The 16707-nt window shown below is 31.3% G+C and overlaps 1 protein-coding gene across 1 annotated transcript in view; it reads right to left on the reverse strand.

Annotated features, from left to right (window-relative positions):
• LOC127738897 (uncharacterized) overlaps nucleotides 1-16707 on the reverse strand; it is a 64714-nt gene that overhangs the window by 21871 nt on the left and 26136 nt on the right. Inside the window, exons 12-19 of the mRNA XM_052250382.1 lie at nucleotides 11745-11948; nucleotides 10370-10479; nucleotides 6846-6982; nucleotides 6352-6473; nucleotides 4865-4991; nucleotides 4317-4435; nucleotides 3033-3167; nucleotides 378-557 (exon numbers count right to left, since the gene is read on the reverse strand). Coding sequence (XP_052106342.1) covers nucleotides 378-557; nucleotides 3033-3167; nucleotides 4317-4435; nucleotides 4865-4991; nucleotides 6352-6473; nucleotides 6846-6982; nucleotides 10370-10479; nucleotides 11745-11948 — 1134 coding nt within the window. The remainder of the gene's footprint in view (nucleotides 1-377; nucleotides 558-3032; nucleotides 3168-4316; nucleotides 4436-4864; nucleotides 4992-6351; nucleotides 6474-6845; nucleotides 6983-10369; nucleotides 10480-11744; nucleotides 11949-16707) is intronic.

The raw sequence follows: 16707 nt of genomic DNA on the forward strand, positions 1-16707 counted from the left end.
AGTACACATATTCAATGAAAACAATGAATTAAAATTTGTGTAATTGGAAATCGAATATGAGTTTTTATTCGTAACTATTATTAACAGGGAAAATACTACATATATCAAAACTTTTTCATACCGAACATTTACGTAATTGAATTATATTGTATATCCAGTAACTTCCAAAATGTTTTTATTCCTAACAAATATTTACAGGAGGAAAATACTCAATATTTCAAATATGTTCTAAATATCATTGGTGCAAAAAAAAATACAGATCAGAGGGACGACAACTAAAATTCTGTAGGTAAATTGAAAAAAGGAATTTGTCTTTTCTCTTACAATGTAAAAACATATACGAAAGAAACCCTGATAGATATAATAAAAAGTCGTACTTCCACAAACAAAATTTCCGCCAGACCAACTTCCATCTGCCAAACATATTCTTCTCTCAATTTCTATGCCTGTTTTACATTTAAATGTGACGACTTCTCCAACTTTGTAACGTCTCTTCATACGTTCTGTACAAATGGCATCATACAACAATGGTGGGGAACGGCATTTTACTTTTGAGACTGAAAAATACACAGTGCATCGCATTTTAATTAATGCGTTTTGAACTCTTAAATACAAATAACTTCATACATATATTATACAATATTGTTATTAATATATAGATAATATTATATCTTAGACATGTGCTGAATGTAATACCTTTTTGTTTTAAGTTTTGCGTTCGGAATATAATTTCTCCTTCTTTTAGATTTCAAACATTTCAGTAAAGGATAAAAGAAGACACTCTTTGTTTTTCCTAGTTTAGACATAATAAAAATAGAGAAAAGGACAAATATTCTATTTTCTGGTGTTTTCAAGGGAGATTTGTTGCATGTGTTGAAACGTTTGCCATTGAGACATCCGGAAACGCTTCATTCTTGAAATAAACATTTACAATCATATTTGTCAATCTTTCAAGTTTGATACAAAATAGACCATGTTTTTCGATTTATAAAATGAATATTTAACTGTCAACATTGTAGTAGCCCAATAAACACTACGTCAGAAATATTTCGTGAGAAGCTTAGATTAAAAAAAAAGGAAATTCCTTTGGTGGTCATGATTTCCAAAACAAAACGACATGACCAAACTTATAATAGACATCAAAGTCCTATAATATTTAAAATGTTTGTCGGTGTACGTTTTGAAATAAATAAATTTGAAAACCAAAAAAATCAGAACCAAGAAATACACGAGGAGTCATACGGGGCCATTATCCCTTCAAAAATAGATTCAAAGGCAAATGTTTTATAAAAGACAAATCAAACTAAACGGTTAACTAACGACGACAAACGCCAAGTATTGCTTTAAGCTCACACTGGTCCTGTTGGCTATAGAGCTAAAACTAATTTTAAAGATCGTACTTTTCCTACAACCAATATTGTCTCAAAAGCTATAGAAAGATTTTGAAACGTGATTTTATAAGGAATACAAGTATTTCTTGTATTTTTTGTACCTAAATACAATCTTTTATATACTGATACGCATGCATTCACTAAAAACAATTATAGTTGTTCCTCGCATTGAAGTAGCAATATTTATTTTAACAAGTATTGACACAAAATAAAAGTTTATTATATAGTAAAAACATTGTAAATTTATCAAAGCGTTAAATTAAAACATATAAACATATACGTAAGTAAACAGAGATAACTAATTTATATATCATTTAAAATGTATAACTAGAAATCTACAAAAATAAAATAACTAATAAACAGAAAGAATAAGTCTTTCATACTGCTTTGACATTGACATTAAATCAATGTTTTTTATGGTTTTTGAAGATCCAATACAATTTGTTATTATAGTAATATTTACACCTCTGTAAAGCATGGATGTTCTAAAGACATATTCTAATCGTTTTAAACAATAAATCTTGCTTTAATGCATTTGGACTCTATAATACAGTATTGATGTAAACGGGGGAATTATTGATGTAAAATAAACATGTTTTCTTATAGATTCTTTATGATTAAGGCATTCATAATTCAATATGTAATGTGAAATAAATTACACTTTTAACGACATTCATCATCAATTGTAGTAGGAAGAAAATTATGTCTATAAATTTGTTCATTGTTTGGAAAATACAAAACTTTTTTAATTTGTTTTAAAACATAAAACATATCCATTCGGTCGCAGTTTTCATCAATAAATTAACCTGACATTTGTTTAATTTATAAACAATATCTATGTTTCACGTAATCCGATATCGCAGTAAGATTTATCTCAATTTAAATATGTTCTCTCATCATGGCTTTAAGAAATTCAGAAAAGTTCGGAGGCAAGGACTTCTCCAGTGTTTTTTTTTATAGATATCATTTAGTCATTGTAGATTTTGGAACCCTAATGAAGAAAGAAAGGAGATTCTTTTTAGAATCTTCGAGATCGAAAAGAACGACATTGTTGATGAACACATAATATGAAATTTTACTTTGTAAGACATTCAAGAATTTAATTTGTATAAAATTAGGTTTTTCCTGCTAGATGTTTAAAAATACTTCCAACAATACCTTGGAAATCCTTTTAAAAAAGAATGGAGATGTCAAATGCAATACATTTTATGTAGTACTGTCAGATTCCTGTAAAAATGCCAGTTAATTTAAGGGAACAGTTGTCAACCGATATTCAAATCTCAATAACATCGATAAGGGAGAAACAAATCGGAGTAAACACAAACACTGCGGGAATTGCATGAACTTTAAAGAAGCGAGATTGAGTCCGTCGACAGGATAAGCATCTCATGCTATGCGTGCACCATCTGCCATGCGAATCCAAACTCAGTCAAAACGTAATAATCATAAATGGGACAGATCAGATGACTATGCTGATAAATAAAACTCTAGAAACCACGAAAACATGTTGCCAGTGACTTGAGACAGAGGCATACCATATAGGTAAAAAAAAGTATATAAATATCTATTTTTCAGTTAGATTTATAAGAGTTGAAAAGATATATCTATTAGTTGAATATAACTTTGATGTGTTTTATATACCTGGTTTTGGTTTTCCCATCATACAAAATCCACAAGATTGTCTACAAATTCTTTGTGCTTCTACATTATTCTGACAAAATGTTGGTTCTTCAGCAACAAGAGTAGCACAGTCATCCAACAAATCATAACAACTTTCTTTGAACAAATGTAAAGACGATAAATTACGTAGCTAATAGCAAAACAATCATCTTGAGCTAATGTATACTACTTCTAATAAACTTGGAGTTGCGAATATATCACTAAACAATTAGTCACTCATTTATACCTTTATAATTCAAATATTGTAAAAACAGGTTTCATGGTACTAGTAATACGTCCCAAAATTTTTTCTTTCCATATCTTTAATATTGTTTTGCCTTTGTCGTATCTGAATGACTTGTAATATCTAGGCATGCACAGGGAAAATGTATTACTTTCATCGTGAAAAATTACTTTGTGAAAATAAAATAATCTTCAATTTGACTATGGTGCAAGTTTAGCAGTATTTTGAGCTACAGCAGACCTTAAGCTTAAGACAGCAGTAAAAAGTAGTTTTAGGTCATCTTTATCATTAAGAGATGAAACATCAGTTTAAACTTTATAGTGCAGTTTATTTCAAAATTTAGAACGCACTTATTTTCAACCAAAATTTTCTACACTCTACGTTTTTATCAGGAAACACAGTTCGTATGTAGCAAATGCTGGTTTCCACTGTAAGTAGTACTCACAACAAATAAATAGAACGTTTAATTAGAACTGTTAATCAGAACCAGAAAATAAAAACAAAATATTTTAGTTGAATCAGAAATAGCTTTGTATAAACTTCAAGACATCATAACACGATTTTGAACATATCGTTTTACCTGAGGTAGATAGGGGTCTTTGTTGAAAAAGATTTTTTCATACTTTGCTGACATGTTGAACACCAAATTTAAAACTAAAAATTAAATGCAATTACTCAATCACTAGTAATGGTGTATAAAAATTTATAAGAGAACATTCTAACATGAACATTTGAAGCATCTAAGGGTTATGCCGATTAAACTTTGCATAATGCATCTGTCTGCTCTATAAGATTTGTTTTTTCATCTTTGCACAAAAAAAAACATTAACTTCAAATTCCATTTATGATTTAGATGAAAAGCAGTTGAAAATAGTAAATATATTTGTTTTTAACCAATTGACATCAGATTTTTCCTAAGAGTTGATATATTTTTCATTGATTTACTAATACTTTTAAAAAGACGAAATGTGATTTTGTTTTCCCCAGTTTTCCTTTCATCTATTTATGTCAACGAATTTTACCTAAGCCACATGGATCACAATAATTTCTGTTACAGTCTTCATAGTGAGTATAGCACCATGGTTTTGTTCCACTTCCCGGATTTCTACAGTAATTGTCAACTAAATCATCGTCTAAATCACTAAATAAAGTATTAACACATTAGTTCTTTGTGAATATGATTACACTTCAAAAACAATATATAGGAATACGAATAGATACAGAATAATCATAGCAAAAGCTTTTCTGTAATTCTTTGGTCATTTAAAAAAAAGTTTAAAGCTTTACTGAGTTTCCAAATAATAAGCAAGTTAATCAAATAGAATTCGTCTATAAACGAAAGTGAAAACAAAACAACGTACAGATACTAGAAATGACAAGAATAAGCACACAAGGCTTAATGTTTTATTCAAGAAAATATTAAAAATATTTCTAACAAAACGGTATAAAAAGATTGATTATCAATGCCATTTTTCAATTTGATAATTTAAGAGAACGTAAGATTTTTAACAGAAATTGTATAAGCAGAGAAATTTTTGAATTTACTTATGACTGAAACATAGAGTATTACCCAGAATTAAATGCGTGATGAGGACAGTTTTGAACTCTTGTCCAAGGTAAACATGATTCAAACGTTCTTGTGACATTCACTGTGCCGCGGTAATCATTACCTTTACCAGTGTAGCACATGTCTTTATCTATTATAAGAAAATATGATTAAAATCATGCGCATGTAAAAAATGAAAGTAAATCAATCCATCAAATCATACTTTCGTAGACTCCTTCCGTCTCAGTTCATCATTCTAAGTTGTTATTTAGTAGTTCATGTCTGTCTCTCAGTTTAGTGGTTTCTGAATAATCATTTGCTTACTTTAAAATTAAATGATCTTTTAATCATCTTGGAGTACTTGATAAGAACGGAGATGGTGTAACTGTTCGTGATACAAAATCACTACACGCTTGAAAAAAAACAAAGAAACAATGCCTTTATTACAGTTTGTAATCTCAAAGTTAAGTGAGGCCTTCAATGCAATTTCGAGCAAAAACTCTCGCCTCAAAGCAAAATCAAGATTACCTCTAGTTCTAGTTTGGGATATTTTGTATATCTACAAATGTGCATATAAAACTGTAACATGAACTTTAGTAAACTGTTTTTGCTTTTTAATTTTCGTTTTACTTGAATTATAATTTGAAAGTTGATTTTACGTATCGCAGTTGCCGGGGAAAAAACACTGTTATAGTGGTGTACAAAGTATTAGCGATGTCCTGTTTGAATAATAATTCCGTGTTAATTAAGTACTTAATAACTTGTATTTGTATGTTTGTTTGAATTTTTTGTCACTTGTGTTGTATGTCTATGACGTATGTTTTCCTAGCTATGGCTGCTGGATCCAAATTATTGTCACATTCACATATAATGACTTTTGGGGTCGCTGTCAATATAACGGAACTATGAACAATTGTCATACATATTGGAGGTTTAGCTAGCTATCAGACCAGGTTTAACTTTTTCTTCGGAAAATGCCTATATCAAGTTAGGAATATGACAGTATTTTTTCATCCGGTCCGTTGGTTAATAAAAGTTTAACGTTTGATTTTGTCAGTTTTTATAGTCTTTTTGATTCCTTGGAGGTCGGTATTTTTGTTAATACTTTTTTGAGAGTACTTTTCTAAAACATTTCATATAGAAGGCAATTGACAGTAGACATCTGTCTTTACATTATGTCAAGCTCTAAAACTGGGTCTAGAAAATTTGTGCATATATTCAACAAACCCTTTCAAATACCTGCCATCAACATTAGATTCCTACAACATTTATCATGTGTATCGTTTCTACGTCTTTTCCTATACGACTAACAACATAATATGGGATTTCGCACTTCATTGCATAACAAAAAAAGTTTCAGATATTTTCAGGTCCTTTAAAAGATATTGCTAAGTATGTTCTTTATATGTTCTAACAGTTTATATACAATATAGTCATAATTAACAGAGACAGAAATCTATTTTAAACCTAAGCGATATTATAGTGCAATATCCGATATAGAATATACTTACCAGTAATCAATGACACAAAAGCTTTAAAACCATTTCCGGTTCCTGTTAACCCGGACGATAATGTTAGTCCAATGTAATTCACTTCTGTAATTATTATAGAGCTAAACCTTTGTCCGCAGTAACTACAAAACATTTTTGCAATATAAATTTATCTATATTAATGGATGCTTTATTTAAATATACTGTGCTTCAAAATATTTTTTAATCTCTTTCTCTACAAGACAGCAGACTTCCGGATTTTACTATTTATCAGAATTTACATACTAACACGGAAACCATAAGTGAGCAGAAAAACTATTTTAAGATTTCCTGCTCAAGTTGGTTAAGTAAACATAATTTTATTTCATTTGCTTTTTGTATCAAACTATTAAATCTTTTCAGTACTATCTATAATATCTGTCAGAAGTATTTGGGATGTAGTCCAAAAAATTGTGGATTAAAATGAAAAGACTTATATTAAATCAAAAACATGTTTTGCAAATAAAATATTTTACTTGACGCCTGGATGACCTGGTAGTGTAAATCGTACTTCTAATGAATCATCGCATACGGGATAGGATGTTTCACTGTCAACAGTTGACTCAATGTCAAATTTATCAAATGTCAGCTTCATTTTGGTATTTTCAGGACTCTGAAAGTAAACATACGTTTGACCGTTACCATTTATGATTTGTTATTTAGATAAATAGCAGAATGCAAAAGAACATCCTCTGTTTTTTTCTGAATTTGGGAACAATATTTCACAAATTTAGATCGAGGGGTAATTTATTACTATCATACTTCTCTTTACATTTTATTTTGCTGTAGAATAGTTGACTGAAAAAGTTTATCATTGAGCTCTGCAACTTACTTCTAAGAGGCATATAGATCATCTCTTCGTTTTTGTTCATATCAAAACCAATATGAACAGTCAGGTTTACTGTTTTACTTGACGGTTGTTGAACCACAAAATCTGTCTCATTCTTTTGAAAAGTGTTTATGCATATATAAGTAAATGGATTGAGTATTTTATAATCATTTTGTATAAAGGTCATTATGACCTTCCAATTGTGCCAAATAGCATATTTAGCATTTTTACAACTGAAACAAATACACTAACTAATTCTAAATATCAGGGTTAACGAAAAATTTCGTATTCTGAGGTTGCATTGTCTACTTATGGTGTTGAAAAAAATACTTTTTGCACTTTTTACTTAATTGCTGCTTTGACATTGACCCTTTAAAATTTAGACAAGAGAAAAACATTTAACTTTCTTTTAAAGTATTACAATCCGATTATATCCGATAATACGAAATAGTTTGTTCTGGATAATGTCTTATTTTTTGTCAAATTTGAGACCAACTATGGCCTTTCATGACTCCCGTCCATCAAACATGCGTATATCCTGTTGAAAACGGCACAAGTAAAAATTATAAATATCTAATATTGATCTCTATTTTGTCATCACTTAGAAAAAATATTTAAAGTTTAAAATCATTGGTTGAACGGTTCATAAGTTATTGCACGGGAAGGACATGAAGTGTAATTTTCCAATCTATTAAAGACCGTAACTCCTAAACAGTTGTAACATAAATGGCACCAATAGAAGTGAACATCGGAAATATCTAACTGTATCTTCATTTTGTCATCAGTAACAACATAATACAATTTGAATGTATTGGTGGAACGGTTCATAAGTCATTGCCCGTTTAAGACATAAAATGTCTTTTCCCAATATATGAAGGACCAAAACTCTTGAACGGTAAAAATGAAAATCGTTAAAATCGAAATTGACCTCCATTTTTTGTCATGAGTAACAACAAACTAAAAAAGTTGTGACACGAAAACGACATAAAGTGCCATTTTCCAATCTATCAAGGACCATAACTCCTAAACGGTAAAAGTTGAAATCGTCAATATCAAACATAATCTCCATTTAGTTATCAGTGACAACACAAGATAATTTGAAAATCATTGATGAAACTTTTCAAAAGTTAATGCATAGAAACTGTTGGCACTGTACCTTGACAATAGTATTATGGTGAAAATTCCTGAAAATGGGCAAACATCTTATCTTAAAATTCAGGTAGTGTTTTTTCCGTTCAGACGTTTTTGAGTCAATTGTTTTGTCCTTCAAACGTATAATACAAAAACAGATGAGATATCATCGTGCCTCAGATTCATTACTTTTAAAATTATTAGGCTACATGTTGATAAAATAAAATTTAAATACACACTGTCAGTACTAAGAAATCATATGTATGAGTCAAATAAAATACCTTTGTAAAAAGTCATCACAACAGAGTAAGTGTGTCCAAATAACAAAATAAAACACCTTTCTTGCTACTACAAATGTTAAAATATTTAGTTTATCACATACTTGTTTTTAATTTTCGTTCACTCATTTTAAAAATCGAAATTAAGGAGTACTTAAAATTATTTTTTTATGAATATGTACTAGAAAAAGTAAAGTCTGTTAATCCGTTCACTGACACACCCTTACATTTTTGCCAAAAGTCCTTTAAGACAGACTTTACTCTTGGGTTTTAAAAATACATAACTTTAAAAAATGACTTTGTGTGTGTTATGTAGAATATAATTAGTCTTCAATCGTTGAGAATTTCTAGTCTTCCCTTCCACGAAATACTTAAATATTCTTTTTTTTTTTCTATTGAACTTTTGAAAATTTCCTTGACAACCATTCAAACAATAACGATTATGCTTATTAGCTGGAAGAAACATTTGTCTTTTAGAATACAGCTTACAAGTAAGTATCGAAATGACACAATTAGAATATTATATCGATTTTCAAGAGCTAAATTGACAGTGCCTCACCCCTACAATGGCTTCCACTATCATGATTGAAAAATCTGTACGTGTTATGGGGAGACAATTCTGACGAAGTAGAATTCTGTCCGTTAATATCCTCATGTTATATCATCATTTCATGAACAGTAAAATAATGAATGTTTTTAGTTGTTTGATATAATATAAAAAATAAGGAGATGTGGTATGATTGCCAATGAGACAACTATCCACCCAAGTTCAAATGAAGTAGATGTAAGCAATTATAGGCATCCGTACGGCCTTCAGCAATGAGAAAAACCCATACCGTATTGTCGGCTATAAAAGGCCCCAACATGAAAAATATGAAACAATTCAGTTGGGAAAACTAACGGCCTGAATTATAACAAAACAATATATTTAGACAATATACGTATAGTGTCTTGAAATATGAAATTTATTTGTATGAGGCTAAGAAACGGGGGTAATGCGAGGTTTACCGAGCATTTCCCCGTTTCGTGCCGAATACAAATAAATTTCATATTTCAAGACACTATACGTATATTGTCTTTATACTGAAATCGATAAAAAACATTAAAAAAAATAAAATACGTAACAAATTTATTGTTAAAAAAAAAGTGTTTGGAATTTCCCTCTTGGTGTACCATTGTTGGGTATTTCCCTATAAGCGTAGTAACTCATAAAGTCCAGGCGATAAGACATTGACATTTTTAGGAATTAGAAAGAGAAAATAAAATAATTTAATAATATTTAATAAACATGGTATGTAAATTACGAATTTCAAGACAACAAGTTTAAATTTACAAAAGTTTGACAATTGTTACTACACGTTGTCATGGTTGTGACGTGACGTTGTTGATGAAATACAGTAGTTCCGGTAAGTAGGCGTGGCTAATAGGTTAGTTGAGGTCATTGACGTATAAAGCTAATGTTTATACGTATAGCTTTATCTGTATAGTAAAATAGCTGATTGCAGTATAAATAATAAATAAGCATGCTACATTTGTAAGACAATTTTGAAAATTCACAGACAAATGAACGTCTACTTGGAGTTCTCGGAAAACGTGTAGACTCAATACAAAATCTGAGGAAATAACTGTTAGAATGTACCATGATCACTATGGTTAAACATACCTTTAACGTATTATTTTTATGATATGCAATGAACTTAATACTACTCTGTTATCATACTTCTTATAATTGTCTACAGATTGTTTAAGCAATTAGATTTACCTTAATTGTCCAGCTACATTCTTGTTTAGAATTATAAGTATGTGGAAAGTTTGGAGAATTTATGATGGCCATCGGGTTCTCCTCTGAAACCGTTATTATGTCACCGCAATCTAAAATGTGATAAAAATAATTTAACCCGTCACATATCTCTATCTTTATAATATGTCAGGAATATCGACAGTAGTTCTATTTAACTATCTAAAATGAGCAATTTATAGTTATATTAAATAGAATTGGCCTTGGCTTTATCCTATAATAAAAAACAGTATCAGCAACTGTAGATGTTGATATGATTGACTTTAATATTTTCATTAACCACACTTATCCTATTATTGATAGTAGAAAATAAACAAAAGCAGAATACATAATGCAAAAGAGTAAAGGTTATAGGCAATAATACAATTCCCTATATCAGACATCGGTGTTTTCTTTATTTCTATCATTATCTTTAGTTTGCTGTATTCTAGTTACAAGTGGAACAATATTTCGTATACTGAACTAAAGATGTATAAGCATACCATAATTAATTGGCCAGTAGTAGCAAAAGTTGATAAAAATCGACGTTATTCTTGCTATCCGGGAATTTGGTGCTAACCCAGCAATTTGGACTCTGCTGCCACCCTTCAGCATGAACCACTGCTTTTCTGCTTTCATATCTCAATTTAAAAAATAATATTAAAAACAAAAATAAATGCACACTGTTAAACAAACAAAATCAAATTCAAGCTAAAAGAAGAATGACAAATCGTGTGCTACTACATAATATACTTTGAGTTACTTCGAAATATTGAGATTTGAAGAGTGAAACACAGCTATTTGATTGTCAATTTCTTATTTATTTCGTAATTTTGCTTGTTGATACGGTGAAAGTCAGCTACCTTCGTAACAATTATTTTCTTTTATCCTTGAAGCCTTCGTTTTTTAAACAAATGAATGTGTAGAAGAATTAAAACATACGTCTTTAAAATGTTCATCATTTACTAGATTATTCGGATGAACGAAACGTCATTTAACATTTCCATGTACTGCAGATTGTTTACTGAGTAAAACTTGATGATGTCGGTTTCAGAAAACGCATTTGGTTATATTCAAAGTGATCTTACTTGTAAGTGATTTGTTCCTATTTAGCATATGTAGTTTATTATTTGTTCAAGCATATGTAAACTAGTGCATCCCTTATAATATATTTTAAGGTTTTTTCAACATGTGGGTAAACACATGCCAAACAAGATTAAACAAGCACACAGCGTAAAAAAGTATAGAACATGCAACACCGCCTCTACTAAAACGGCACATTGACATTTAAATGACATATTCAATGGTTATATACTATTATTATGAAAAGATCATTAGAAAATCAATAAAGGTAAGTTACCTTTCACCTCTTGACATTCACTGTCTGTAGGGAATAATGTAAATGGTTCTTTAGTTGGTAGATATAACGGATCTTTCCAACTACCGTCTTCTCTGCAACAGAAATGCCATACCATGGAGTCACCTGTAAACTTCCCGTCCGGTATTGGTTTCTTAATAATCTTCACATCGCCTTTGCCAAACTTTATGAATCCCTCAATAAATCCTGAAAGAAATGTAACACAACTGTGTTTAACAAAGCAATATAAATTATTTTTCTATTTTTCTTTTCCTCTACAAGCATTTAAATATCCCTTTATCATCAACTGCATATACATACTGCATATCCAACTCATTCTTGTTATCTGTCTAAAATGTCCAAATGATAACACCAAAAAGGTCTGATTTTTTATTACAAATGGGATTCTGTCAATCTTGTCTTTTTTGTATTTATTCCTAATGATTTTATTCATGATAAATACTACTGCTTTATAAAGAAAGGCAACAGTAGTATACCGCTGTTCAATAGTCATAATTCGATTTAGCAAAAACAAATCGGGTAACAAACTAAAACCGAAGGAAACACATCAACTATAAGAGGAAAACAACGGAACAACAGAAACACTGAACTACAACAAAAGCAAACGCCAACATACATAGAAACATATTGTAGATAACAACTGCCATATTCCTGACTTGATACAGGACGTTTTTAGAAAAAAAAATGGTGGGTTGAACCTGGTTTTATGGCTAGCCAAACCTCCCGTTTATATGGCAATGTTAAAAATACCGCTAAAATGACAACACTACGTAACAGGAATACAGTACAAACAAACGCAAGAACACTCAGCACAGAGAAATACATAAATAAATAAGATGATAGTACATTACAACATGTAAACCACAGAGTAACAACGGACACCTCCCATAAATTTACGAAAGCACACCAGGACACCACAAACGAAATATAAACTGCGCGACACATGAATGGATCAACCTCACAAAAAGTGACGTATTTTTTATGACGTTTATATTATCACAGGAAAATTTCTAAAAATAAAATAGATTAGTTTTATTTATAGACACGTACAAGAATAGTAAATTGGGATTGAGTTTGAGTATGGTGTTATTTTATGTATTCTCTAACCATGACAAAATATTTAAATGAAATTGTGTTTGTAATGGTTTTATTATTTGTAGTTTCTAACCATGTCGCTTTTTCTTCTAAATTAAAATTGTGTATAATCAAAAAAATCCTGTGCATTTAGTTGCTTGAAACTTAAAATCATATAACTGAAGTAGCTGATTTTTTATTTTAACTTTTACATTCATATAGAAAATAAAAATAAAATAAGTGTAATATAAGGCAAGATCATGTAAGACCAGACAGTAAACACACATGAAAACAAACAACATAAAACAAAAACCCTGTAGTCGAACCACAAGTAACTCGACTATACTGACAAATAAGACATTTCTGAAATGTACCGAAAATACAATATTCAAACCACAAACGAAATAAACAGACAACAACTCAGCACAAAATGACCCGACGGACCCACACGTATACGAAAGTAACAACAAAATTCCCGAAAGCGGGATTTATAAATACCGAACCACGTCGTCTCCAACAGCGAACATAAAACATAACAAAGTTTCCAATCGAACTTACAAAAGAAACATCATAACTAAATACACGAATGTTGGATATATAAATACCGAGACACGTCGTATAGCAATGCGAATTCACACTCGGCAAAACAGTCATATTCGGGAATAGGTCACGTTCGGTACTAAGCAGACCAGACGACGTAGATGGTAAACCACAATCTATATATGTGAATTATATAGTATAAGTAACTATAAATATCAACACATAACATACGAATCTATTTGAGTGGTAATTAATCAGTACAAAGATTAATTCAATTACACAAATGAAATTATAAATTGCCTAACAATGTAATTTTAACACACTATTGAGTATGTAAATATTAGAATGTTTAAAATATTTACAACGCGATAAAAAATAAACGCAATATTTCGCTAGACAAACTAGCTTCATCAAGCGTGCATTTATCCAGGTGAAATCGGATGTAGATAAGAAACTTTTGCAGCTCACTGTACATAAATTTAGCTGTCTTGTAAAGAATTCAAAATTTGGATGAAGTTCAAAATTATTTACAAAATTGGTGGTTGAAGTTTGCAACGTCCATTGGCCAATATCACAGAATAAAAAGGACGATGCTGTGTACTAAATTATTCTTTATCTTTCCTGTATCTTTTCTCGTCTTTTTCATTAAGACCATCAGGTTCTAAAGTGTGGAGCTGGTGGATCCAAAAGTTTTCTCTTCTCCTTCTCGCCGTGGTGTCCCACTCGGTGTTAACTTCTATGATTTGGAAAGTAACATTATCAAAAGGATGTTTCTTTGCGCGAAGATGTCTTGTGAGAGGACAGTTTTTGTTGGTTTTGTACCATGAACATGAACGATGGTTATTAAGCCGAATATTAAATTTATCCATTGTTTCTCCCACATACTGAATGCCACAAGTGTTACATGTTAATACATAAATTGAGTTCACCGTTTTACAGTTAAAATTTGAGTAGATGGTATACCTTTGTTTTGTAAAGGAGCTGATGAAAGAACTGCTTGTATTGGCAGATTTACAACATAAGCAATTCCTTCTGCCACATTGTTTGTAGCAACCGGGAGGTGGAGTAGGTTGTTTTGTTAATACAGCTGTCACTAATTTATCACGGATGTTTTTATGTCTTCTGAAGGCCATGACTGGTGGTGAGGAAAATACTTTTTTTTAAATTGGAGTCATTTTCTACAATTTTCCAATGCTTTTGAACAATGGATGACACATTTTTAAAATCAGGATGATAAGTGAGTACAAGAGGTGTTCTGTTGACTCCTTTATTTTTATCCTTGTACTTCAGAAGTTCCTGGCGACTAGTGTTGTTTGCTCTTTCGAAAGCTGTATCAAAGATGTTGTTATTTTATCCCCGAACAACTAGATGTTTACGTTGTTGTCCAAATCTAGCATTTTGCTTATTTTCGGTTGAGCATACTCTCTATTCGCAATACCTGGCTGAATGGGATACCCCGGGAGCAGTGTTTAGGATGGCAACTTTTAGGAGAAAGAAATTGATGTTTGTCCGTTTTTTTTTTCGTATGAAGGTCCGTTATAATGGTTCAGTTCTGGATGTAACTCGTAGTATCAAGGAAGTTTATTTTCTCCATAGATGTTTCGTGTGTAAATTTAATTGAATGGTGGAAAGAGTGACAGTGTTGAAGAAATTCATTCAGATGGTCTTGTGAATCTGGCCATTTAAATAAAGGCAACAGTAGTATACCGCTGTTCGAAACTCATAAATCGATAGAGATAAAAACAAATTCGGGTTACAAACTAAAACTGAGGGAAACGCATCAAATATTAGAGGAGAACAACGACACAACAAAAACACAACATTAAAATGTAACACACACAGAAACGAACTATAATATAACAATGGCCATTTTCCTGACTTGGTACAGGACATTTTAAGAAAAAAATAGTGGGTTGAACCTGGTTTTGTGGCTGGTCAAACCTCCCGCTTTTATGGCAACGTCAAACACAACACCAAAACGACAACATCACATGACAGGACCACAATACAAATAAATGGGAGAACATATAGGATTTAAAATCAATATCGTCAATAAAACGAAACCATGATAATGGCTGGTATGGAGCACTGGCCATGAGGCGTTTTTCAAGTAGGCCCATAAATATGTTGGCATATGACGGGGCCATTTTTGTGCCCATGCTAGTGCCGTCTATTTGGAGATAGTGTTTGTCATTGAAAGAGCATTGAAGTTGTTGTTCTCCAGCACTAGTTTCAGAAGTGTAACAAGGCATTCAGTTGGAGGATTTTTGTCACTACGGGTGTTCCATACCTCTTCACACGCTGCTATTCCTTCGTCTTGTGGAATGTTGGTAAATAAAGAAGACACGTCCATGGATGCGAGTATAGTATTGTCAGGTAGAGGATTAAGGCTTTCCATTTTCTTTAAATAATCTGTAGTCCTGAATGTAAGAGGGTAGTTCTTTAACATGAGGTCTTAAGTGATGGTCTACAAATTCGGATATCTTTTCAGTTGGGTGACTATTCGCTGAAACAATAGGTCGACCTGGATTGCCAGTTTTGTGTATTTTAGGCAACATATAGAATCTTCCAGCCTTTGCTTCGTTCTCAAGAGGTCGAAGATATTCAAAGGTGTCATTATCGATATGCTTTTGGTCGCACATCTCTTAAAGGATGGTGTTGATCTTTCGAATGGTAGTTTGTGTTGGATCTGTGGTTAATTGCTTGTAAAAATTGGAGTTTGACAGTTGACGATTCCCCTCTGCTATGTAATCTGTTTTATTCATGACAACCACAGCGCCCCCTTTGTCTGCAGGTTTTATTACAATATCCTCTTGTTCTTCTAACGCTTTCAAAGCGATGCTTTCTGACTTGGATAAATCATAATTTCTTTTATTTGTTTAAACAGGACTTTACATCAGACCTCACGTAATTAATAAATGACTCCATGTTTTCGTTTTTACTTTTTGGTGGTTTCCATGAACTTTTCTTTCTAAATTTTGGGTTGGGCGTGACTTCTTCATTGTCCTCAGTATCTGGATCTTTTAATCCGGCTTCTTCAAGGTGTTTCTTGCCCCTATTGTAAAAAAAATCTTTCAAGCGTAAACGTCTAGCGAATTGGTCTAAGTCCTCGTCTAGCTGAAAGTTATTTACATTTGATGGGATAGGACAGAAGTTTAAACCTTTACTTAAAAGAGATTCTTCTGCATGTGTTATTCTTTAGATGACAAATTTACAACAATACTTTCATTTTATTGTTTTCGTCTTTTAAATTTTCTTTTTCTAGGGGCCTTATGGTTTGTTGTATTGATATCATTAGTATGCTGATTTAAAGAAACAGTGTGAACTTTAT

This window comes from Mytilus californianus, unplaced genomic scaffold (assembly GCF_021869535.1).
Source record: "Mytilus californianus isolate M0D057914Y unplaced genomic scaffold, xbMytCali1.0.p SCAF_1, whole genome shotgun sequence".
NCBI lineage: Eukaryota > Metazoa > Mollusca > Bivalvia > Mytilida > Mytilidae > Mytilus > Mytilus californianus.